Source organism: Bos indicus, chromosome 21, assembly GCF_029378745.1.
Source record: "Bos indicus isolate NIAB-ARS_2022 breed Sahiwal x Tharparkar chromosome 21, NIAB-ARS_B.indTharparkar_mat_pri_1.0, whole genome shotgun sequence".
Classification (NCBI taxonomy): domain Eukaryota; kingdom Metazoa; phylum Chordata; class Mammalia; order Artiodactyla; family Bovidae; genus Bos; species Bos indicus.
In genome coordinates this window covers 24,637,559-24,663,134 of record NC_091780.1, presented here as the reverse complement: position 1 = coordinate 24,663,134, position 25,576 = coordinate 24,637,559, and the positions used below count along the sequence as shown (strand labels likewise).

At 38.1% G+C, this 25,576-nt stretch overlaps 1 protein-coding gene across 8 annotated transcripts in view; it reads left to right on the top strand.

The window, feature by feature from the left end:
* ADAMTSL3 (ADAMTS like 3) overlaps window positions 1–25,576 on the top strand; it is a 380,959-nt gene that overhangs the window by 131,071 nt on the left and 224,312 nt on the right. For 3 of the 8 annotated variants that reach the window (XR_011562580.1, XR_011562581.1, XM_070775209.1), the window contains exons 1-2: window positions 8,785–9,263; window positions 23,199–23,244. Coding sequence is in view for 6 of the 8 variants with exons in the window: in XM_070775209.1 (XP_070631310.1) it covers window positions 8,917–9,263; window positions 23,199–23,244 (393 nt within the window). In the remaining 2 variants the exon portion in view is untranslated. Of the gene's footprint in view, window positions 1–8,784; window positions 9,264–18,996; window positions 19,137–23,198; window positions 23,245–25,576 lie in introns of those variants that run through there. The other 5 variants (XM_070775205.1, XM_070775207.1, XM_070775206.1 and 2 more) reach the window with 3 other exon arrangements.

Below are 25,576 nucleotides of genomic sequence, written 5' to 3'. Positions count from 1 at the left end.
GGGCTATACCCTAGGAGAAAGGGAAATCTAATCCTAAATAGACTAGATATTACAAAGACTGAACCCAGTCTTAATTAATTCAACCCTAACTTGAATAATGAAATTTTTTGCTGTTTCAACTGCCTCCAAGAAGCTTAAAAATACATCCTAGAGGAAGATGACACCAACCAGAGATTATACAAATTTTTAGAGATTATGCCAATAATTCAATAAAACATTACCAGTCTTACCATGAGACAAGAACAAGAGGAAAATCAGATGATAGAAATAGGTACTAGAGTTAGAAATAGGTCCTAGGACCTGTGTATTAAAAAACAAAACCCCTGTAATAAGTATTTACAAAAATATATGGCAGGATATAGGATTTCACCAAAGAACTGGAATCCATAAAATGGAATTATATGGGAATTTGAGAGTAGAAGCAAATGATAACTAAAATCATGAACTAAATAGATGGCCATAATAGCAGATTAGAAACAGCAGAAGAGAGTATAGATTTGTAGAAATATCCATGCTAAATTACACAGGGAAAGTGAATGAACATAGAATAAGGATGAAAAGGTATGGATATAAGATGAAAAGGTCTAAACCATGTATAATTGGAGTCCTAAAAGGAAAAGTGAGATAGAGAATAGGGTGTAAGCACTGTTTGAAGAGATATGTGTGTGTGTGTGTGTGTGTGTGTGTGTATGTACACGTGTGCACGCGCACTTGTGTGCACATGCTCAGTCATTCAGTCTTGTCTGACTCATTGTGACCCCATGACTCTGGACTGTAGGCTTCTCTGTCTATGGGATTTTCCAGGCAAGAATACTGGAGTGAGTTGCCATTTCCTCCTCCAGGGGATCTTCTGACCCTGGGATCCAACCTGCATCTCCTGCAAGCTTCTCTTTTGTGTAAGTGAATAGTATATTCGTGTACCATCCTTTAATTCAGTCTTATTCATACGTATATTGAAATTTCTAGCTTGTGTATAGCCTCTATGAATTTTTAGCTGTGATGTAGAGATGTTAACCTATTAATATGCTTTGTTGGTTATTTCACTAGGTATTTATGAGAGGGAGAGAGTTCAATATATGTGCTTGGATGACCTTCTCTATTTAAAATCTTTCATTCTTTCATTTTGCTGAACTTTACCTCTGGTAATTTCAAAATTTTATATATATTTATATATATATATATATATATATACACACACATACACACACACGCTTAGTTTCTCAGTCGTGTCTGATTCTTTGTGACACATTGGATTGTAGCCCACCAGGCTCCTCTGTCCATAAGATTTTTCAAGCAAGTATACTTGAGTGAGGTGCCATTTCATTCTCCAGGGGATCTTCCTGACCCAGAGATTGAACCCAAGTCTCTTGTGTCTCCTGCATTGCAGGCAGATTCTTTACTTGCTGAGCCATTTTATTTTTATATTTCTGATGATTAAATTTAAGATGTTTGAAAATCATACTTTAATAATTGCTTTATAGTTATCAATGCCAGTAATAAAATACTAGTCTCTTCTTATTTGTAAGTCAATGCATGTTCTCTGCTTTTCTTCTTCATTTCCACCCAGTGGGATTTTGTTATTATAACTTGGGATCTTATACTCAATTTATTGGCAGCATTTATCCCCTTTTTATCTTTTCTTTCATAATCATATTTCAAACCATCATCGAAACTTGAGTTTGTGTACATATATTATTTCAATGTTCATTGTCAGTACTTTCAGTTCTTCTTTCTGAATCATCACTTCGTTGGCAAGGATATGTTTTGAGTTGTGCTTCTGGAATTTTAATGCACATATGAATCACCTAGGGATCTTGTTAAAATATAAACTTTGATTCAGTAGGTCTGGAGTGGGGCCCAGGAGTTTTCATTTCTAATGAATTCCCAGGTGATGTCAGTGCTGCTTGTCTGTGGACCACACTTCAGGCAGTAAGACTTTATAGCTTTCTTAATTTCAGGAAAAAGTTGTGGGTCTTATACTTTATGAATCCTTCTGTATCTGAAAATGTTTCTCTCTTGACTTCACACATAAACAGTGAATGGCTTATTTGGGTATGAAATTCCTGAGACACGAATTTTCCCTCTGAAGCCTCAGAAGTTTTTTATCCACAAAGTTTGGCATACAGTGTTGCCCATAGACCTCTCAGGCTGGCTTCTTTTTTTTTTTTGGCTCTTCTTTGGTAGATAACGTGTTTGTTCTGCCTGGCTGCCTATGGAAGGCTTTATTTTTTCTCTCAAGAGTTTTACAATGTTGTTTCTATATATCCGTCTCTTATTTTTTCTTGGCACATGGTAAGCATTTTTATTGTACAGATTTAGATCCTTTTTCATTATAGGAAAAATTTTCTTCTATTATATCATTTACTGTTGGTTTTTGCCTTTTTGTTCTGTCCTCTTTTTCATGAATGCTAGTTATTTCTGTTCATCTACTTTTACTCCGGCCACTTTCATCTATTTATTTTCCTGTGTGGTTGAGAATGATTTTCAAGATCCTTGCTACTTGAATTTTTTTCTAATTTATTTTCTAATGATGTTTGAAAATACTGCTATGGTGTATTTGTTACCTTACATTCTTTCCTTCATTTTAAACCTGGTCCTTCTTTGTGTATTTATTGTCTTAATCATCTACATCTTGTCATGTATTCTTTTGTGTCTCTTTTAGTGTGATGTCTGGCTAATTCTTACTTATTCTTCATGGTCATCTTCATTTAGGAAATCTATCTTGACATCTGAGTCTAACTTTGATGTTCCTCTCTTATGTTTCTCATTATTGGTAGGTAAGACTCCTTTTAGGGAAGGGACATTGACTTTACCACTCTAAGGTCTAACATCTAACATGTGATTAGGACTCAAATACTGTTACTTGAATGGGTAAACAGTGGTTGCGTGCTCACCTATCACTTCTTTTGTCAATGCTCTTCTTTCTGCCTGAAGCATCCTTTTTCTCCTTTTGGTTGTTAACACATAGTTGACCTTGGAAACTCCTTTCAATCTCCATTTCTTCCTTAAAGCATTTGTTGGCAGTTTCTACCATTTTCTAGGTTAGATGCAGTACTTCTGTGCTTCTATAGGATCTTGTGAATATAGTTTTATCAGAGTGTCTATTTTATTGTGTTTTAAAAAATTTTTTTAATAATTGAAACAAAATTTTAGGTGGTGTAGATATATTTTTCCTCTCTGTACTGTGCCCCACATTACCACTGGCATGTAGTGGAAATTTAGTATATTTTATTCCATTAATGAATAGATGAATGAATTAATAAATCCTGGACTGATTTTAAAAAGCCTTCTTGACTATAGTATGGCTCTAGGGGATAGGCAAGAATGGGTAATTTTGTGAAGAATATTGAAAACTATGTTAGAGATTATACAATTTTAACAAAAAGATATTTTTAAGTTTTAGTTTTTATTTATAATTTTTAAGAAGTTGAATATGTATTATTCAGATATTAGACTAACTGTTTTTCTCTTTGTCCATTTGCCCTACTTTCTGGGAGATTTACCTGAACTTACATTCCAATTCTCTAGGTAGTTTCATTTTTCCTCTTTCTCTTTTTTTTTTTTTCTGAGATATTTTTTGTTCCTTAATTTATTTTTTTTTAAAGCAGTCTGTCCCTGGTTTTCAGATGCAACATCTTCTCTTTTATCTCTCAGCATATAAATAGAGTTTGGGGGGGTGGTTTTCTTTCCCTTGCATTGTCTCAATTCTTTTTGAATTACTGTTTTCTGTCTTGTTTATGTCATGATATTTCATAATAAAGACTTTTCTAAGATTTCTGGTGATCCTTGTTGGCTCTTGTTCATATTTAAGGAAAAGAGGTGTGAGCTTAATTTTAAGGAGATATGGCTGGTCTATCTCATTGCCTGACGATGTTTTTTAGGTATTTTTATTTGTGCTGCTCTGATTTCTCACTCAAGGATCCTCTGATTTCAATATTCTAGGAGACAAGTAGGGCATAAAGCTGATTTATAGATTTATTTCACTCAAAATTCTTACAAAGTTTTATTTTTGTAAATTAAATAAGATTATTCTAAAACTTATATCAAAAGGTATAAGCCACAGAATACTTAAAACAATTTTGAAAAAAATAGAGTAAAAGGAATCAGTCCACCTGATATAAGACTTACAAAGCCAAAACTGTAGTATTAGTACCTAGATCAATGGGAGAAAATATTTACAAACCATGTAGCTGATAAAGGACCAGGATTTATATTAAGAACAAAACAGTCAACAATTAAAAAAAAAAAAGAATCCAATTAGAAAAAAAACAAAAGAGCTGAACAGATATTTCACTAAAGAGGATCAGTTCAGTTCAGTTCAGTCGCTCAGTCGTGTCCGACTCTTTGCGACCCCATGAATCGTATAGCACGCCAGGCCTCCCTGTCCATCACCAACTCCCGGAGTTCATTCAGACTCACGTCCATCAAGTCAGAGATGCCATCCAGCCATCTCATCCTCTGTCGTCCCCTTCTCCTCCTGCCCCCAATCCCCGCCAGCATCAGAGTCTTTTCCAATGAGTCAACTCTTTGCATGAGGTGGCCAAAGTACTGGAGTTTCAGCTTTAGCATCAGTCCTTCCAATGAACACCCAGGGCTGATCTCCTTCAGAATGGACTGGTTGGATCTCCTTTCAGTCCAAGGGACTCTCAAGAGTCTTCTCCAACACCACAGTTCAAAAACATCAGTTCTTCAGTGCTCAGCCTTCTTCACAGTCCAACTCTCACATCCATACATGACCACAGGAAAGAGGATACACACGTGGTAAATAGGTACATGAAAATGGCCTTAATATCTCTAGCTGTTAGGGAAACACAAATTAAAGTCACAATCAGACATTATTACGTATGTATCAGAATAGCTTTTTTAAAAAAATAAAAAATTTGACAAAATGAAATACTGGTAAGAATTCAGATAAACTGGATCACTCCTATACTAGGAGTGAGAATGTAAAACAGAATGGCCACAGGCAGTTTCTTAAAAAAATTAAACATGTAACTACTGTACAACCCAGCAGTTGTACACCTAGGCATTTATCCCAGAGAAATGAAGACTTGTTTTCACATGGAAACCTGAATGTTTTTAGCAACTTTTACTCATAATATCAAAAAAAAAAAAAAATGGAAACAACCCACATGCCCTTCAGTGGGTGAATAGGTAAACAAACTATAGTATATCAATACCATGGAATACTACACAGCAGTAAAAAGAATTGAACCACTGATAGATGCAATGACCTGGATGACCATACAGTTACGTATTGTGTTTTTCACACATCATGAATATTTACCATTTCAAAGTCCCAAGGCTATGAGTATTTTGATAACTAAGAATATACTATACCAACTCGATCTGGAAGGTAAAAAATGTAATCCTGACTTTCTTAGCAACAAAAATTTCAGAAAGTACAAAAATGGCAACAGGTCTCTAGATAAAGATATTGGCAAAATTATGATTAAAACACTGCAGTATTAACTAAAATGCATAAAGAGAATAATGGTTATATAGTCTGAACTTGTCTAAAGACTGATGGATACAGAACCCTTCTCTCTGTACTTCCTTCCCTGCCCCTGCTTCCCCACCACCCAATGAACTTACTTTTCTTGGAGAGTTTACTCAAGTTTAACAATTCCACTCCCCAAATACAACCATTCCTATGAATTAACAGAAAAAATACTTAAAAGGTCTTACTTTAACTCTACTTTCAACATAGGTTGTATACTTTTATACATCTAGAAAACCTAGATGTTTCAAATAAGGATTTGTTTGTCCACTGTCTACACAGTAGTATTGAATAAACTACACACGTGTAACAATGGTTATATCCGAAAGTGTCTTCTATGAAGGAATATTCTAGCCTAGAACCCTCATTTCTCCCAGTTCCTCCTATTTGCCATCTATCCAACAGTGGGCGGAGTACACTCACGTGTTTCACTTAGATGTGATTTACAATTTCCTTTTCAGAAGACAGCCTTTCAGTGAATTATAACACCAAGTATACAAAACATATTAATTTATTAACTCCACTTTAATCATACATTGGGCTTCCCTTGTGGCTCAGCTGGTAAAGAATCCTCCTGCAGTGTGGGAGACCTGAGTTTGATCCCTGGGTTGGGAAGATCCCCTGGAGGAGGAAGATGCTACCCACTCCAGTATTCTGGCCTGGAAAATTCCATGGATAGTCCATGGGGTCACAAAGAGTCGGACATGACTAAGAAACTTCACTTTATCATATATTGGCAACCTCTTTAATATCTGAGACTAGCTATTTTAAAATTGGGACCCATCTGTCCAGTACATACATAATATATAAAGTAAAGGTAAATGAGATACATGTAACACATAGACCAATGGATAAGTTGAAAGGTTTCTAGTACACTCTGGCAAAACATCTTTGCAATCTTCCCTCCTACCTTCTTCAACCCAATGGACAAGCACAGAGTGTACTGTTTAGAGAGGAGGTTTAACAATCCCATTTTCAAAGACAGTATTTCCCATCAGTTTTTAAAAGCTATTTATAAGAAGCATTATTCTACTACTACTACTTTTAAACACATTAAACACTTCTAAATATCTAAAAGACTAGATATTGTCTTTTATTAGATACTTGTAAAAGTAGACTAGATACTTGTCCGCTGTGTACACAGCACTGCTAAATAAGCTTTCACCCATCTAAGTCTTGAACAAGACAAGAAATAATAATTATTTGGGGGCTTCCCCAGTAGTTCATCAGGTAAGGAACCCACCTGCAATCTAGGAGACATACGAGATGTGGGTTTGATCCCTGGGTCAGGAAGATCCTCTGGAGGGAACCCACTCCAGTTTTCTTGCCTGAAAAATGCCATGGACAGAGGAGCCTGGCTATAGTCCAAAGTTGTCACAAAGAGTTGGACACGACTGAGCATAAGCACAAGAGAAGACACGAAACAGTGCTTATCATCTAGGGTATCTTCTAAATATGACCAGTTTGGCTTGAACAATTCCCTCCCTCACTTCCTCTCTCCACCACCAATCCAGTGGCCAAGTACAGGCATGTGTAATGCTTAGAGGCGACTGAACAAATTCATATCCAAAAGTCATTTACAGAAGACAAGCTGGCCTATGAATTTCCACACAATGTGTACAGAATGTGCTAATTTTACTTAAAATGTGTTAACTTTTTTCCTGACTAATTTGGCATTCACTGGCAACCTCATTCACCCCCAGCCTTCAGCCAGTACACAAATACAATGCAGTGTTCAAAGAGGTGGTCTGGCCACCCCCTCAAACAACAGTATTTCACAGGAATGTTAATAAAAAGATGTTTTCAAAAGCGGCTTTGTTATTGTTTAGTTGCCCAGTAGTGTCCGACTCTTTGTGACCCCATAGACTGCAGCATGCCAGGCTTCCCTGTCCTTCACCACCTCCTGGAGTGTGCTCAAACTCATGTCCATTCAGTCGGTGATGCCATCCAACCATCTCATCCTCTGTCATCCCCTTCTCCTCCTGCCTTCAATCTGGAAACTAGATGTTGCAAAATTAGGACTCATTTGTCCATTATATACACACCAAACAAAATGCATATAACATACAGAAAATGATTTGGTCTGAGTATGTTCAGGTACGAACACACTAGCATATTACCTTTTGCAGTTCTTTCTCTCCCACTTCCTCCAAACCACAGAACAAATACAGACAACAGTATACTTGCTCATGGAGGTGGTTTAACATTTCAACACTTCCAAAGACAATAATAGTTCCTATGAATTTGAGCAAAAAGATATTTACAAAATGATATTTTATGACTTCTACACTTAACCTATGTCAGGCACTTCTAAACATCTAGATGGACTAGATGTTTCAAATAAGAACTTCATTTGTCCACTATATACAGAGCAGTCTTGAATAAACTGCACGCATGAAACAGTTATAATCTGAAAATATCTTCAAAATACAGGCATTCTGGCCTAAGACCAACCCCCTTCCCATCTCTCCCTGCTCCACCAACCCAGAGGGCAATAAAGCTCAGTTTTTCAGAAGACAATCTTTCCTGGAAATTTTCACACAAAATGTACAAAATGTATTAATTTACTACCTCTATTTCTGTCCTAGACTAGCAATCTCTTTAACATCTAGAAAGACTAAATGTTGTAAATTAGGACTCACTTGTCCCTTATATACACTATATACACAGCAAAATGAAATCAAATGCACAAACATAAAAAACACAATGCTTAGTCTTGCCCCAGTAACACCACTCAGGCACAGAGCTCTTTGCATTTCCTTCTTCCCCTGCCACCCGCAACCTTCAACTAGTGCGTAGATACAATTCAATGTTCAAAGAGTTGCTTTGGCCACAATGACCCCCCACCAACAGTATTTCAAAGGAATTTTAACATAAAGATGTTTACAAAATGTCCTTTTACTACTTCTGGTTTTAACATATATCAGGACTTCAGAACATTTAGAAAGACTAGATATTGCCAAAAAGTACTTATTGTCAACCATATTTATACAGTAGTGGAATAAAATGCACACACAAAAAAAATGGTTATAATATGGAAATGTCTTCTAAGGACGGCCAATCTGCCCTAGAACCTGCTTTACTTCCTCAATGTCATCCATTCCATGTCCTCTAACCCACTGAACAAATGTGGGCCTTTGGGTCTCCTGAGGTCGCTTCTGCTGCTGCTGCTCTTCTAGAGGTGGTCAAACAACTCCATTTAGAAAAGTCATTTCCAGAAGACATGTCTTTTCTATGTTTTGTTTTGTTTTTTTTTTTTTAAAGGGCATTTACAAGATAGGTGATTTTCTAACTTGACTTTATCATACTTCAGCAACCTCTTTACATCTAGAAGGCCTAGATACAGTTTTCTTTTGAAAGGTTGAGGGGGAAGTTGAGAGCAGCTTTTTCATATTATACACACAGACTTTCTATAAATGGACAGTAAATCTTCCCAAAGGGCGATGGGCAGTAACTATTGGCTGCATGGGGTAAGTTATTCCATCATTTCTGTTAGTATCTTTCGACGTCAAGGTCTTGGTAGAATCACCAACTGCAGAACCGTTAATTTCTACCCGTCACCCACTGCGGCTCCGCCCACCTTCAGGGTCGCTAAAGCCTTTGTCAGCCTCCACGCGGTGAGCGGTCACCTCAGGTACCCGATCCGTGCGGGTGCCTGGCAGCGGCTTGGCCTAAGCCCTGCAGCCTTGGGCCAAGAAACCCAGTGGTTGCTCAGCGAGATCCGGGCCCTGAGCGGCCGCTGCTCAATGAGGGTGAGGGTGAGGTGAGGGTGAGGGTGAGGTTTGCTGTGGCTTCCAGTGGGTGGCGGTGGTGAGAGCTCTGGGGCCCCGCAAGACAGCCCAAGCTGTCCCAGTGAGTGCGCCCCCAGTTCACCTACCCACCGGGGTTCGCGGCCCAGGGGCCCCCGGTTCGCCCGCCCTCAGGAGGTTCCGGTCTGCGGGCCCCTAATTCACCTGCCCACCGGAGGCCAGAGGACCTGGAGGGCGCAGGGTTGAAGGCCGCCATCCGCTTCTCACCGTGCTCCCTGCCGGAACTGTATGTAATATTCTTGAAATGCAAAGATTATAGACATGTAGAACACATCCGTAATTGCCTGGTATTAAAGAAGAGGTGGGGTGGGTGGAAAGAAGGTACAGACTATAGAAGACAATTTGAGGGATCCTTGTGATCCCTCAATACAAGAAGTGTTCTGTGTTGACTGAATTAATGTCAACCATGCTGCTGCTAAGTCACTTCAGTCGTGTCCGACTCTGTGCGACCCCATAGACGGCAGCCTACCAGGCTCCCCCGTCCCTGGGATTCTCCAGGCGAGAACACTGGAGTGCGTTGCCCTTTCCTTCTCCAATGCATGAAAGTGAAAAGTGAAAGTGAAGTCGCTCAGTCGTTGTCCGACCCTCAGCGATCCCATGGACTCCAGCCTTCTAGGCTCCTCCGTCCATGGGATTCTCCAGGCAAGAGTACTGGAGTGGGGTGCCATTGCCTTCTCTGAATATCAGCCATACGGCAATTTAAAAATTGGTGGAGAAAGGATGAATATTCCATACGTGGGGTTCAAATATGATTATTAATATCCAAAGGGAAAATATTGGAAAATTTCAATCCATTAAACAATAAATTCCAGGTAGATTAAAATCTGCTTATGAAAAGCGAATCTTGAAAACATTTAGAAGAAGAATATATAGAATATCTGTATGATCTCTGGGTGAGCTTTGTGTCCTTAACTAAGACACAGAGGGCATAAGTTACAAAGGAAAATATTTATAAATTCAAGCAGACTAAGAAAACACCTTTGTATCATAAAAATATATACTATAGGGACTTTGGTGGTCCAGTGGTTAAGACACTGCACTTCTGCTGCAGGGGGATGGGTTTGATCCTTGGTGAGGGAACTAGGATCCTGCATGCATGCCCTGTGTTGTGGCCAGAAAAAGACAAAAGAAAGAAAAGCATAGAGTGGAAGAAAATCTTGATAATGAATATAACCAGTAAGGAATTAGTGTATGAGATATTGAAATACAATAAAACAAAAGCCAACTAGAAGAATGGGAAAAGGATATGAACAGGAAATTCTCAGAAGGGAAACTTGCATAGTCTAAAACATGAAAATATTAACCTCACTAACAACAAAAATGCAAAAACTACAAAGTGAGATATTCCATATTCTTCAGACTGGGAAACTTTTCAGTTTAAAAATGCCAAGTATTGGCCTTGATATGTAAAAACAAGAATTTTCTGCACTGCTAATGGGAATGAAAATTGGTATTCCCACTTTAAAGGACAGTGTGTCATTATCTGGTACTAGTGAAGCTGTAAATGCCCACAATGGAACAGTCCCACTAGAGTATGTATCCTAAGAAACTAGTGCAAATGTACACTTTGTTGTTGCTCAGTCACTCAGTTGTATCCGACTCGTTGTGACTCTTTGGACTGTAGCCTGCCAGGCTCCTCTGTCCGTGGGATTTCCCAGGCAAGAGTACTGGACTGGGTTTCCATTTCCTTTGGGGATCTTCCTGACCCAGGGATAGAACCCATGTCTCCTGTATTGCAGGTGTATTCTTTACTGCTGAGCCACCAGGGAAGCCTGCAAATGTAGTACCCTAGGTGACAGTATAAGAGGGGTCATTGCAGAACCAACATAAACCTTTATAGACTTTTAAGAAAATCAATCAATAAATAAAAAGGATTGATGAATTTGAGCTATATTTATAAATTAGATTACAGTCATAAAAATGGATGGGTTAGAATTGCATCTATCAACATGGATATTTTCAGAAACATAGTGTTCAGACAAATCAAGCTGTGGAAGGTTATGTAAACTATGATGCCATTTACTTGGTTACTTCTCACCAAGGGGTGGGAGGCAGGGGAATTGGATTGAGGAGGTTTGGCAGGGGGCTTCCACCAAATTTGTAATGACACGTTTCTTAAATCTGAAGAAAAGTTTTAAGAAATGATGAAGCTTACTGTTGTAGACATGAGTTTGCATCCTTCTGAAATTTTTTTGGACCTAAAATATTTCACAAATAATTGTAGAGACCCCAAAACAGTTCTATCCTAAATATTGCTATTGTATTTCAAGTCACCATTCTTGAATTAGTTTTTTTTTTTTTTTTAGGACTTATGCAGTATTTTTTAGTCTGTTTATGTACACATCTTAACCTATATTTTAAATTTTACATTTGGTCCTGAGATTCTCCAAATTTTTTCTTGCTCCCTGAAGAGTCGGACACTGAGCGACTGAACTGAACTGAACTAAGCTCATCCAATTTGAATACATATTTGAAAGTAGGGAAGATTCTTTACCAAATATAAGAAAAAAAAAGTTAAATGAGAGTGTAGTGTGTTCTGGGATGTTTACAGGAAGACAAGTGTGTGATGAGGGGATCTATGTTCTCAGCTTAGCTCCTGATAACAAGGCCAGGCCTGTGATATACTCACTCTTTCCGTGACTCTGATAAAAAAAAAGGGGCAGTAACATTATTTATTTCCATAAAAATGAAATTAGATTATTTCAGAGGAAAGGCAGCAGGGTCATGAATAATTCTGTCATTCCTGCTCCGCACCTTTTAGGCAGCCCCAAACCTTATGTACCCACTCCCATATTGAGACGTTTCACTGTAATTTTGGAAGTACGCTGAGATTATTAAGAAAGAAATCTACTTCCCCTGGAAAGCTTATCAGGTCTCCTTATCCTTGAACAGCCTTAGAGACTCATTAAATCTTCATAAATATTGAGCTTTTGTGGTCAACTTTTCTTGGAAGAGGTATGCAGAGGTGGTTACATAAAAACCAACAGAAAGCTATCCCAAAGTTTTAGAAAGCATTTCAGTGCCTTCTCTTTTTGTCAGTGTCCTTTAAATTCATGATTTAGGAAAGGACATGAGCGTGGCTATTTTGCTTATGTATTTCTTTGTGGATAAAGTTATTTCAGAATTTGATTACATTTAAATACACATAGTTCTTTTGCACTGTGGACCATATGCCAGCCAGAATGTCTCTTTTGCTTGCAGAAATTTGCAATTTGATATTCTAGTCAAGTGCCAACCATGGGAAAGACAGGTTTAAGTTAACTACTGTTTTAAAAAATTAATATATTTCTATTCTTCAAAACACATGCTTGTTAGTTTTTAAGACACTAGTATTTGAGTCAATATATCAGCAAATGAATGCAATAAATTATAGTGCTATAAACTCCAGGGAAATTTTATTAATGTTTTTACTGTATCCTCATGTGGAATCAACATATGTTTTTTATATATTCATAAAATTTATGGCTTCAAAAATCTTCAGTTTCAGGGTGTTATGAATGTTGTAATGGATAGAAAATACATAATTGTGAAATGATGTTCTTGAATTTTTATATACTCCTGATAACCATTAGCTCTTACAAATAATAATTAGAATGAAATTAAAAACTTGGAAGTCATATTTCTGCAGCTCAGCTGCTTTGAGCCAAAAGAATTATTTCCAGAATAAGCTGGCAGGTTCCTGCTTGGGGAATTAGAACTTCAGTGTCCTTAGCTTTAAAATAACTTGGATTTTACTTTATTCCTCTTCATAAAGTAGCCATTCATTTTCACGCTAAATTGTAACCAAAGCATGCCACATCGATAGAGGCCAGTCAGTGTGGGTTCACTGTGTGTTCAGTTGGACAAAGTGAAGTAGGATGTGAAAAATGTCCACCAGATGCTTGAGTTTAAAAACCTTTACTACTGACTTATTATGGGAACCAAGAGATAACCTTCCTGTATCCTTATATCCACATCCTAGTACATGATAGGTTCACCATAAAAAGTCACTGGAGAAGGAATGTGTCTAAAATGGTACTTTATATTTTGAGAATTCATGAAATAAAATGCTCTTTTTTCATATCACTTTGCTGCAGTTGTAGTGGGATTTTTAGTAGAGATACACTTACATTTTAGGTTTAGATTTTCAGGCCCAACATTCAAGATTCCAGTTAGTGCCTCACAATTAGGATATAGCAGATGGCATTGGGGTATAGACCCGAACCATATGGTCATAACCAGTAGTTATGAGATATAACCATAGCTGCCACCAGCAAATAAGTGCTTTCCTTTCAGTGTTAAGTTTTTCAAATTTAGTTTTGTTTTTCATTTAAATCACTAAAATGAAACAATTACTAAAAATGCATCTGAAAAATTATTTCTGAAGTTCTAATACACTTAAAAAAAAAATGTCACTCTTTGTAAGTTTCCACAGTTTTTCTGTTCCCGTATTAAAATCATTTCAAATACAATCTTAAACCATGGTTTATAATTTCCCTCCCTAATTTTGAAATTAGAATTAAAAGCATTCTTGGGTTATAAGTCAGCATGATACAAGAAGATTTTGGTTATCACTTTACAAATAGTTGTGAAAAGAAGAGAAGCGAAAAGCAAAGGAGAAAAGGAAAGATATACCCATTTGAATGCAGAATTCCAAAGAATAGCAAGGAGAGATAAGAAAGCCTTCCTCAGCCATCAATGCAAAGAAATAGAGGAAAACAACAGAATGGGAAAGAGTAGATCTAGATCTCTTCAAGAAAATTAGAGATACCAAGGGAACATTTCATGCAAAGATGGGCACAATAAAAGACAGAAATGGTATGGACCTAACACAAGCAGAAGATATTAAGAGGTGGCAAGAATACACAGAAGAACTACACAAAAAAGGTCTTCATGACCCAGATAATCATGATGGTGTGATCACTCACCTAGAGCCAGACATTCTTGAATGCAAAGTCAAGTGGGCCTTAGGAAGCATGACTACGAAAAAAGCTAGTGGAGGTGATGGAATTCTAGTTGAGCTGTTTCAAATCCTAAAAGATGATACTGTGAAAGTGCTACACTCAATATGCCAGCAAATTTGGAAAACTCAGCAGTGGCCACAGGACTGGAAAAGGTCAGTTTTCATTCCAATCCCAAAGAAAGGCAATACCAAAAAATGCTCAAACTGCTGCACAATTGCACTCATCTCACATGCTAGTAAAGTAATACTCAAAATTCTCCAAGCCAGGCTTCAGGAATACATGAACCATGAACTTCCAGATGTTCAAGCTGGTTTTAGAAAAGGCAGAGGAACCAGAGATCAAATTGCTAACATCTACTGGATCATTGAAAAAGCAAGAGAGTTCCAGAAGAACATCTTTTTCTGCTTTATTGACTATACCAAAGCCTTTGACTGTGTGGATCACAAGAAACTGATCTAAATAAACTGTGAGTGTATGGAAAATTCTGAAAGAGATGGGCATACCAGACCACCTGACCTGCCTCTTGAGAAACCTGTATGCAGGTCAGGAAGCAACAGTTAGAACTGGACATGGAACAACAGACTGGTTTCAAATAGGAAAAGGAGTACGTCAAAGCTGTATATTGTCATCCTGCTTATTTAACTTATATGCAGAGTACATCGTGAGAAATGCTGGGCTGGATGAAGCACAAGCTGGAATCAAGATTGCCAGAAGAAATATCAATAACCTCAGATATGCAGATGACACCACCCTTATGGCAGAAAGTGAAGAAGAACTAAAGAGCCTCTTGATGAAAGTGAAAGAGGAGAGTGAAATGTTGGCTTAAAGCTCAATGTTCAGAAAACTAAGATCATGACATCTGGTCCCATCACTTCATGGCAAATAGATGGGGAAACAGTGGAAACAGTGTCAGACTTTATTTTTTGGGGCTCCAAAATCGCTGCAGATGGTGATTTCAGCCATTAAATTAAAAGACGCTTACTCCTTAGAAGGAAAGTTATGACCAACCTAGACAGCATATTAAAAAGCAGAGATAATACTTTGTCAACAAAAGTCCATCTAGTCAAGGCTATGGTTTTTCCAGTAGTCACATGTGGATGTGAGAGCTGGACTACAAAGAAAGCTGAGCGCTGAAGAATTGATGCTTTTGAGCTGTGGTGTTGGAGAAGACTCTTGAGAGTCCCTTGGACTGCAAGGAGATCCAACCAGTCCATCCTTTAGGAGATCAGTCCTGGGTGGTCATTGGAAGGACTGATGTTGAAACTGAAACTCCAATACTTTGGCCACCTGATGTGAAGAGCTGACTCATTTGAAAAGAGCCTGATGTTGGGAAAGATTGAAGGCAGGAGGAGAAGGGGACGACAGAGGATGAGATTTAGATGACATCACTGACTCAATGGACATGAGTTTGGGTAGACTCTGGGAGTTGGTGATGGACAGGGAGGCCTGGCGTGCTGCAGTTCATGGGGTTGTAAAGAGTCAGGCACAACTGAGTGACTGAACTGAACTCCCTAATCTGTTAGCTCTTTCCTCAGTTGGGGCCTTTCCAAAAAAAACGAGTAGTTCAAATTACCCTTTCACTTTTTTCTATAATTTAGTTTCTCCCTTTATCCACACATAATAAACACAATGAAATGAGTCATGTAAGTAGATGACCTTGTCCACTGGCCTGTCTGTTGTTTCCCAGAAGAATGGAGCTGTATCCTTTTGACCAAGAAAGAGAGTTCTCCACCCTCATAAATTTTCCCTGCCAGACCCCTACTTTGGTGCTTCTGGAATGTTTAAAATTTAATGTATCCTGGTTGGGAGTTTAATAAATTTTAATTTATACCTTTGATGAGTCACAAAGATGGAAATATACAGTGTTAGAAAATACTAAGACTGGATCAACCTATTGTGATAATATAGAAAGATGTTCTCAGTGAACAGTCAAGAGAACTATATACCTGGATTCTTGTTTATAGGTCCCATGTATAGCTTATTATTAAACTCATCACATCAATTTAGAGCTGTATCTTTACTTTTTAGCTCAATAACAATTTGCATTCATTTCTGTATCACCAGTACTCAGCCCTATGCCTAATACATATATTGTACTCAAATAGTTTTGATTAAATGAATGAATTCACCTCCCAGAATATTGGAAATAAAAATAAAAATAAACAAATGGGACCTAATTAACCTTAAAAGCTTCTGCACATCAAAGGAAACTATTAGCAAGGTGAAAAGACAGCCTTCAGAATGGGAGAAAATAATAGCAAATGAAGCAACCGACAAACAACTAATCTCAAAGATATATAAGCAACTCCTACAGCTCAACTCCAGAAAAATAAATGACCCAATCAAAAAATGGGCCAAAGATCTAAATAGACATTTCTCCAAAGAAGACATACAGATGGCTAACAAACACATGAAAAGATGCTCAACATCACTCATTATCAGAGAAATGCAAATCAAAACCACTATGAGGTACCATTTCACACCAGTCAGAATGGCTGCGATCCAAAAGTCTACAAATAATAAATGCTGGAGAGGGTGTGGAGAAAAGGGAACCCTCTTACACTGTTGGTGGGAATGCAAACTAGTACAGCCACTATGGAGAACAGTGTGGAGATTCCTTAAAAAACTGGAAATAGAACTGCCTTATGATCCAGCAATCCCACTGCTGGGCATACACACTGAGGAAACCAGAAGGGAAAGAGACACGTGTACCCCAATGTTCATCGCAGCACTGTTTATAATAGCCAGGACATGGAAGCAACCTAGATGTCCATCAGCAGATGAATGGATAAGAAAGCTGTGGTACATATACACAATGGAGTATTACTCAGCCATTAAAAAGAATACATTTGAATCAGTTCTAATGAGGTGGATGAAACTGGAGCCTATTATACAGAGTGAAGTAAGCCAGAAGGAAAAACACCAATACAGTATACTAACGCATATATATGGAATTTAGAAAGATGGTAACGATAACCCTGTATAAGAGACAGCAAAAGAGACACTGATGTATAGAGCAGTCTTATGGACTCTGTGGGAGAGGGAGAGGGTGGGAAGATTTGGGAAAAAAATAAAATAAAAATAAAAATGACTGGGACAATTAGAAGTAGATAATAAAAGAACTTAAGTCTTAAAAAAAAATAAAAAATAAATGAATGAATGTATAACTGATAAAATATAACCTAATTCATTGTTTGAAAATTGGAACAGACATTATAACTCTTAAGAGTGCCACTCAGCAAAAGGCTGAGTTAGTTTGATTTGTTGCCTCCATATACTTCAGTTCAGTTCAGTTCAGTCTCTCAGTTGTGTCCGACTCTTTGTGACCCCATGAACCACAGCACACCAGGCCTTCCTGTCCATCACCAACTCCCAGAGTCTACCCAAACTCATGTCTGTTGAGTCAGTGATGCCATCTAACCATCTCACCCTCTGCCGTCCCCTTCTCCTCCTGCGATCAATCTTTCCCGACATCAGGCTCTTTTCAAATGAGTCAGCTCTTCACATCAGGTGGCCAAAATACTGGAGTTTCAGCTTCAACATCAGTCCTTCCAATGACCACCCAGGACTGATCTCCTAAAGGATGGACTGGTTGGATCTCCTTGCAGTCCAAGGGACTCTCAAGAGTCTTCTCCAACACCACAGTTCAAAAGCATCAATTCTTCAGCGCTCAGCTTTCTTTATAGTCCAGCTCTCACATTCACACGTGACTACTGGAAAAACCATAGCCTTGACTAGACAGATCTTTGTTGATAAAGTAATGTCTCTGCTTTTTAATATGCTATCTAAGTTGGTCATAACTTTTCTTTCAAGGAGTAAGTGTCTTTTAATTTAATGGCTGCAATCACCATCTGCAGTGATTTTGGAGCCCCCAAAATAAAATCAGCCACTGTTTCCACTGTTTCCCCATCTATTTGCCATAAAGTGATGGGACTGGATGCCATGATCTTAGTTTTCTGAATGTTGAGCTTTAAGCAGACTTTTTACTCTCCTCTTTCACTTTCATCAAGAGGCTCTTTAGTTCTTCTTCACTTTCTGCCATAAGGGTGGTGTCATCTGCATATCTGAGGTTATTGATATTTCTTCTGGCAATCTTGATTCCAACTTGTGCTTCATCTAGCCCAGCATTTCTCATGATGTACTCTGCATATAAGTTAAATAAGCAGGGTGACAATAAACAGCCTTGATGTACTCCTTTCCCAATTTGAACCCAGTCTGTTGTTCCATGTCCAGTTCTAGCTGTTGCTTCCTGACCTGCATACAGGTTTCTCAAGAGGCAGGTCAGGTGGTCTGGTATTCCCATCTCTTTCAGAATTTTCCACAGTTTCTTGTGATCCACACAGTCAAAGGCTTTGGCATAGTCAGTAAAGCAGAAATAGATGTTTTTCTGGAACTCTCTTGCTTTTTTGATGATCCAGCAGATGTTGGCAATTTGATCTCTGGTTCCTCTGCCTTTTCTAAAACCAGCATACACCTCTGGGACAACTGAATCTTATCATTATTGAATTCTGCTCTTTTGACCTTAGCTTGGTAATTCTCAACCAGTATGAGGTCTGTAACTCTAATGCTATGGGTTTAGTTTTATAACGTTTGTCTTCAAAATGTGTAAGGGAATGTACACATGTATACATTTTTAAATATAATAAATTGAGACCAAAAAAAAAATAGAGGTAGCCAAATGAAAATTGGGTACCTGGTCTGTATTTCAGTTCAGAAATGTAACTATCATTTAGGTAATGCTTTTGGAGGCAGCTGTAGTGCTCTTCATTTCACTCCAAAATGTCTTTCTCCTGTATGTTTTCTAACTCCCATTAGGGATTGCATCTTCCAGAAAACAGATATGAAGAGACTAGGATACAAGCTGCAGTTGAAACAGAAAGTAAGGTGAGGATGGTTTGAGATGTAGATGGAGAAGGGTGAGTTCATAAAGGATTGCAAAGAAAGAAAAAGTGTATCAGAGTTGTTCCCTGGTGACCTTGTGGTTAGGATTCCAGTCTTTCATGTTCACTGCTGTGGCCCAGGTTCAATCCCTGCTCGGGGAACTGAGATCCCACAAGCTGCACAGCACTTAAGAATTACAAATATTCTTGGAACAAGAGAGTAATCAAAATTATATTCTGAGAATAATATACAACACTGAAAATAAAGACCTTGAATATTCCAGTCAAAAAGGCCAAACATTTTTAGTCAAAATAGATGAAAATAAACACATGACTATTAATAGTAGGTCCATCTAGTCAAGGCTGTGGTTTTTCCAGTGGTCATGTATGGATGTGAGAGTTGGACTGTGAAGAAGGCTGAGCACTGAAGAATTGATGCTTTTGAACTGTGGTGTTGGAGAAGACTCTTGAGAGTCCCTTGGACTGCAAGGAGATCCAACCAGTCCATTCTAAAGGAGATCAGCCCTGGGTGTTCTTTGGAAGGAATGATGCTAAAGCTGAAACTCCAGTACTTTGGCCACCTCATGCGAAGAGTTGACTCATTGGAAAAGACTCTGATGCTGGGAGGGATAGGGGGCAGGAGGAGAAGGGGACGACAGAGGATGAGATGGCTGGATGGTATCACTGACTCGATGGATGTGAGTCTGAGTCAACTCTGGGAGTTGGTGATGGACAGGGAGGCCTGGTGTACTGCGATTCATGGGGTCGCAAAGAGTCGGACATGACTGAGCGACTGAACTGAACTGAACTGAACTGTAGTTTTTGCTTAAAATGCTAATGAAACAAAACACTATATGCTTCCACAAAAAAATAAAATACATGTACAATAGAATAAAACTCAGACTTGTCTTCTGCAAGTCTAAATGTCAAAGGTCAATAAAGCATGTCTACAGTTTTAAGGGGAAAGGATCATGAAAAAAGTAATAGATCTTGCAGCATTACCTTTCCTTTGTGAAATACAAAGTTCAGTAATGTGAGAGACATTTACCCTTCTTGAAGAAACAACCAAGTCAAATAATACTTAGCCAAAAAGAGTTAAAAATACATGCATGAAAGAGTCATAAGATGAAACAACTGGTATTTGTTACCCATTTCTAGATATGTATCCTAAATTTGAACAAAAATGGAAGCATAAAAATATTTAACAGAAAATTATTATATAAAATAAGGAGACTCAGCAATCTTGCTTATGAGTATTTACCCAAGAGAACTGAAGTTGTGTTCACACAAAACTTGTGTGTGAATGTTTACAGCATTTGTGTTTATAATTGCTAAAAGCTGGAAACAACTCAAATATCCAGCTGGTGAATAGGTAAATTGTGTGATACACACAATGGAATTCTGTTCAGCAGTTAAGGAGTGAAGTACGGGTACACACATCAACATGGATGGATATAGTCAAAAGACTATATACTGTGTGCTTCCATTAACAGGATAAGGTAAAGTTAATGGGGGCAGAAAACAAGTCAGTGGCTGCCAGGAGCTGAGGGTGAAGAGAAGTTGGCTACAGGGGGGCAACCTGAGGGCATTTATGGGATGAAGGATCTGTTCCACATGTTGATTGTGGCAGTGCTTACACAACTGTATGGATCTGTTAAATCTCATGGAATTGTGAACCCTCCCCAAAAGTGAATTTTACTATACATAAATTTTATTTTATTTATTTATTTTTTTCTTCTTTATCCATTTATTTGTCAATGAACATTTAGGTTGCTTCCATGTCTTGGCTATTTTGGGAAAAACAAGAGACGGCGCAAGTGCCTACAAAAGTTAATGTGTGTGTGTGTTGTGTGTGTGTTAGTTGCTCAGTCATGCCTGACTCTCTGTGATCTCATGTACTGTAGCCCGCCAGGGTCCTCTGTCCATGGGATTCTCCATGGACAAGAATACTTGCGTGAGTTGCCGTTTCCTACTCCAAGGGATCTTCCCCACCCAGGGATGGAACCCGGGTCTCCTACATTGCAGGCAGCTTCTTTACTGTCTGAGCCATCAGGGAAGCCCAGTGTCTGTACAACAGTGTGAATATACTTACAGTCTTGCATAGTATATTTAAAATTGGTTAGGATTGTAAATTTAACGTGATGTATATTTTACCACAATTTTAAAAAATTCAAATGCAAAACTACAAGACAAGTAATGTATTTATAATGGTTTACTATGTAGTCATTAAACAATTTTTCCAGGGAATTATTAATAAAATAGGAATATGGTTATAATATTAAATTAAACTGAATACACAGTTGAATTGGCTATAAATGAATCTGTAAATAAATTATGGCAGAAACACTGGAAGATGAAATGCTAAAATATTAAGGGTAAAGGTCTTGATGATGGGATTTTTTTAATGATATATTTTCCTCCTTTATACTTCTTGGCACATTATTAGTTTTCACTTATTCTTTTTATAGTTGATAAAAATAGAATCATCAGAAAGGGTATGCAGTGAGTTATATATTGCTGACATAGACTGGTTCAGCCATTTCATATAGGCTCATATTTAAATCACATCAGCAAAGAAAAAAAAAACCATCTCTTTGGATTCAATTTGTAGCAGTTCTATTCTTCCCAGATTATTCTAAAACAAATGACATAGTGACAGTTGACTTTTAATTCAAGATTGTGAGTTAAGCCTGTGTTTAGCATTTCTGGCTCCATATTTGCCATTGAATGGACCAAGGAAACATAGAGGGTAAACACATAATTCCATGGAAAAGTTGGAAAAGTTTACAGGTAAGTTATCTTAAGGAGTTAATGTATATAGAAAATATAGAGCAGCAAGCCCTACACTGAGGAGAGGACCTGCCAGATGGAATTCCAGACGTCCAGAAGGAAAGTCTGCCTGAAAGATGAGTGCAGGGTCCCAGAGCAAGTGGCTGGAAGGGGGAGGGGGTGTGTGTGTGATGGTCATCCTGGATTCTCAAACCTATATGTATATGGGGATATGACTTCAGACCCTACAGTATCGGTAGTCTAAAAAGTTGCCCCAATACTATTTTGTAGTGTTTGTTTAGTAAGACCAGTGGCTGAAGTAAAATATAAGCATTGCCACAAGCTAATTCCTGGCACAGACAGTTGTATTTCTTTAGACTATTTTAACAGTTAATGTGAATGTAGTAACATATGAAAATATGATTAAATATACCTGTTCAATGCATTAGGAAATTTTTTGTTTTTTAGGAATTATGCTTTTAAAAATTTTTTGCTTTTTAAACTTTATTGAGGTATAGTTGATTTACAATGTAACTTCTGCCCTTCAGCGTGGTGACTCAGTTATGCATATTTAATTCTTTTTTATATTCTTTTCCATATGGTTTATCATAGATATTGAATATAATTCCCTGTGCTGTATAGTCTGACCTTGTTCTTTATCCATCCTATATATACTAGTTCACATCTGCTAATCCCAAGCTCCCAGTCCACTCTTCCCAACTGCCCTACCTTGGCAAACATTAAGTCCATTCTCCTTGTCTGTGAGTCAGTTTCTATTTCATAGATATGTTCATTTGTGTTGTATTTTAGATTTCACATATATGTGAGATGGTTGTTTTGATTAGAGAGGGAGGTTATAGAGGGCCCAGTTAACTTGGCGACCTCAGCAAGTACAGAAGAGAAATTCATCCACAGAGGGGTGCTACACAAAATGCTTCTGCCAGTACCTTTCCTTTCCTTTTCATAGGGGAAAAAAACATATATGCACACATTATACACACACACACACACTATACACAATACTATAATACTATTAATTTCAGTGGTTATATGAACCCTAGGGTTAAAACTGTGCGTAAGTAATACTATTACATGAATTCAGCTAAAGAATTCACTATTGTGACAGTTCTATGAGACTTTTTGGCCTCCTGATTCCTAAAAGTTATTTCTTAGAATTTAAACTTTGAATCTTTGAGTCAGTGTTCATGAATAAAAGTTTTACAAGTGCCTTGGTTTTCCTTTGTTTTTCCCCCTGCTTGCAACTTCCATGAAGTCCATATTTTCTTTTCCCCTGCAGGAATTGCGAAGGGCAGAATATTCGATACAAGACATGCAGCAATCATGTAAGTTTGTCATAAAAATATATAATCCCATAAAATATGTTCATGTCTTAAGTAATAATATTATGTATTGTAAAGCTAATGGCCTCTTGGTACTCCTTGTGGAAAATTTGAATATTTGTTTAATTGATGACAGGTTTTGTGTATCTCATACCTTCCATTTATACTACCTATTTTAGGTCACTTTATGGTCTTATTTGGTAAGCATTTAATAATTTCTGATTTCATAGAAACAATACATAATACTTATAAATGCCTTCCAAGTTCAAAGTGCTCTATGTGTGGGATTTCACCTAACCCTCACAACCATCTCTGAGATGCTGGCATATGAGGTGTGGTTCGTTTTTTCAAATGAGGAGCCTAGGGTTGAGGGAAGTGAAATTGTTTTCCAGAGACCATGTGGGAAGAGTACAGACTTGAACTTCTCTAGTGCTGTTTCTCATGCTCCAAAACACCTGTCCTGCCCCCTGCAAAATGTAATAAGGAGTACTGAAGGTCATGACTCAAGAAAATCACACCTGGGAAGGGTTTATAAACCTTACTCTCATCCTACAGTGATCAAAATGAACAAAAAATAAAATTCCAACACAAATGTGCAATGCAAAATAAATGTCAGAAAACACAAATCCTATTTTATACCCAAATTGAAATGACAGGAGTTCAAAGGAAATTCTGAAACCCTGGAGATCTAAATCCGTTTATTCTAAATATTTCACTTACTGGGGAACTGTCCTCTCTCCTCATCCTCTGTCCTGGGCCAGTGTGAGACTGCAGTCCTGAGTAAGCATTTCTGTTCTACTGACTAGAACTTCTCTTCCATGGGCAGCTCTGGACTTGGGGAGTGGAAAACACACAGTGTTTAGCAAGACCTTTTGTCTGTGGAACACAAGCCATGTTTTCAGTCTGTTTTAATAAGTGATGAAGCAGAAATGTTTCTCTCTCAAACATGGGTGGGAAAAATACTTATTTATTGGGCAGAGGATGAGATGGTTGGACAGCATCACTGACTCAATGGACATGAGTTTAAGCAAACTCCAGGAGATATTGAAGGACAGAGGAGACTGGTGTGCTACAGTCCATGGGGTCGCAGAGAGTGAGACATGACTTAGCAACTGAATGACAGCAACAAATTTTTAGGGCACTCAAAATACAATGACACCCAGCCCTCAGGTAGATATATTTGTGTCCACTATGTCCTAAAAGGGATTTTGGGAGACAAAGCAAATAGGTTTCGTGTGTCCTTAAGACAAACTGAGCTTGGAGAATCGAGCAACACACGTGTGCTTAGGTACACAATTAAGTGAGCTGGAATCCAGGAGGGGATGAAGGAGGGAGATAAGTTGACCTGAGCATAGACACAGGCTGGAATTTACATATAAGCAGAGTCTAGCATGTGGATGCATGAGCAGCCTGGGGGACTTACACACACGACTTTTAGATCTGCCTTTTGCCTGGGTACATTATATTTTTTAATTGCTGCTGTAATGCATTACAACACACTTGCTTACAGCAACACAAATTTATCTTATTGGGCTAAAATTAATATGTGTTGGCAGGTCTGCATTCCTTCTGGAGTCTCCAGGGAAGGATCTATTTTCTTTGTCTTTTCCAACTTCTAGAGGCTGCCCTCATTCCTTGGCTTGTGGACCCCTTTTCCATCTTCAAAGCCAGCAACACTACATCTCTCTGTCCATTTTTATGTAGTCACATTGGCCTTTGATGACAACTGAACAAGTTTCACATACCCAGATAATCTAGGATAATCTCCCCACCTCAGGGTCCTTAACCGTAGTCAAAGGATGCTTTGGGCAAAGCCCCTTTTGCCATATAAGGTAGCCTAGTCACAGGTCCTAGGGATTATGTTTTGACCATCTTTGGGGAAGGTGCATTATTCTGATGAACACCATGGAACAGCTTGTCTTCTCAGACAAAGTGATATGGCAAATTCCTTGCAGTCATTTCAGAATAAATTTCACAACAGTACTGTCAAGCAGTACTCTCTGAAGCTATCTGGGGGATTCATTTTAAATGCCCAGATCAAGATATTTCATTCTGAGATTTCATTCTAGGGTGTGTGTGTGTGAGAGACTCTGTTCTAGCTAATTCCAAAAGACTGCTCTTTTCAGCACAAGAGATAAAGGTGATAAAGGTCTAGGATTATTGGGCCATACAACATAGAGATAAAACATAATCTCTAATATTGGTGCATATTGGTTGCAATGGTCAAACTCAAACTTTGGTTTGAGTGAAGGTCTGATGCCTTTGAGGCTCTGAGGGTCTTGAGAGTACCTTGGTCTCTAACTGATGCCCCCCCTCAGAGGAATCTGCAGAAATC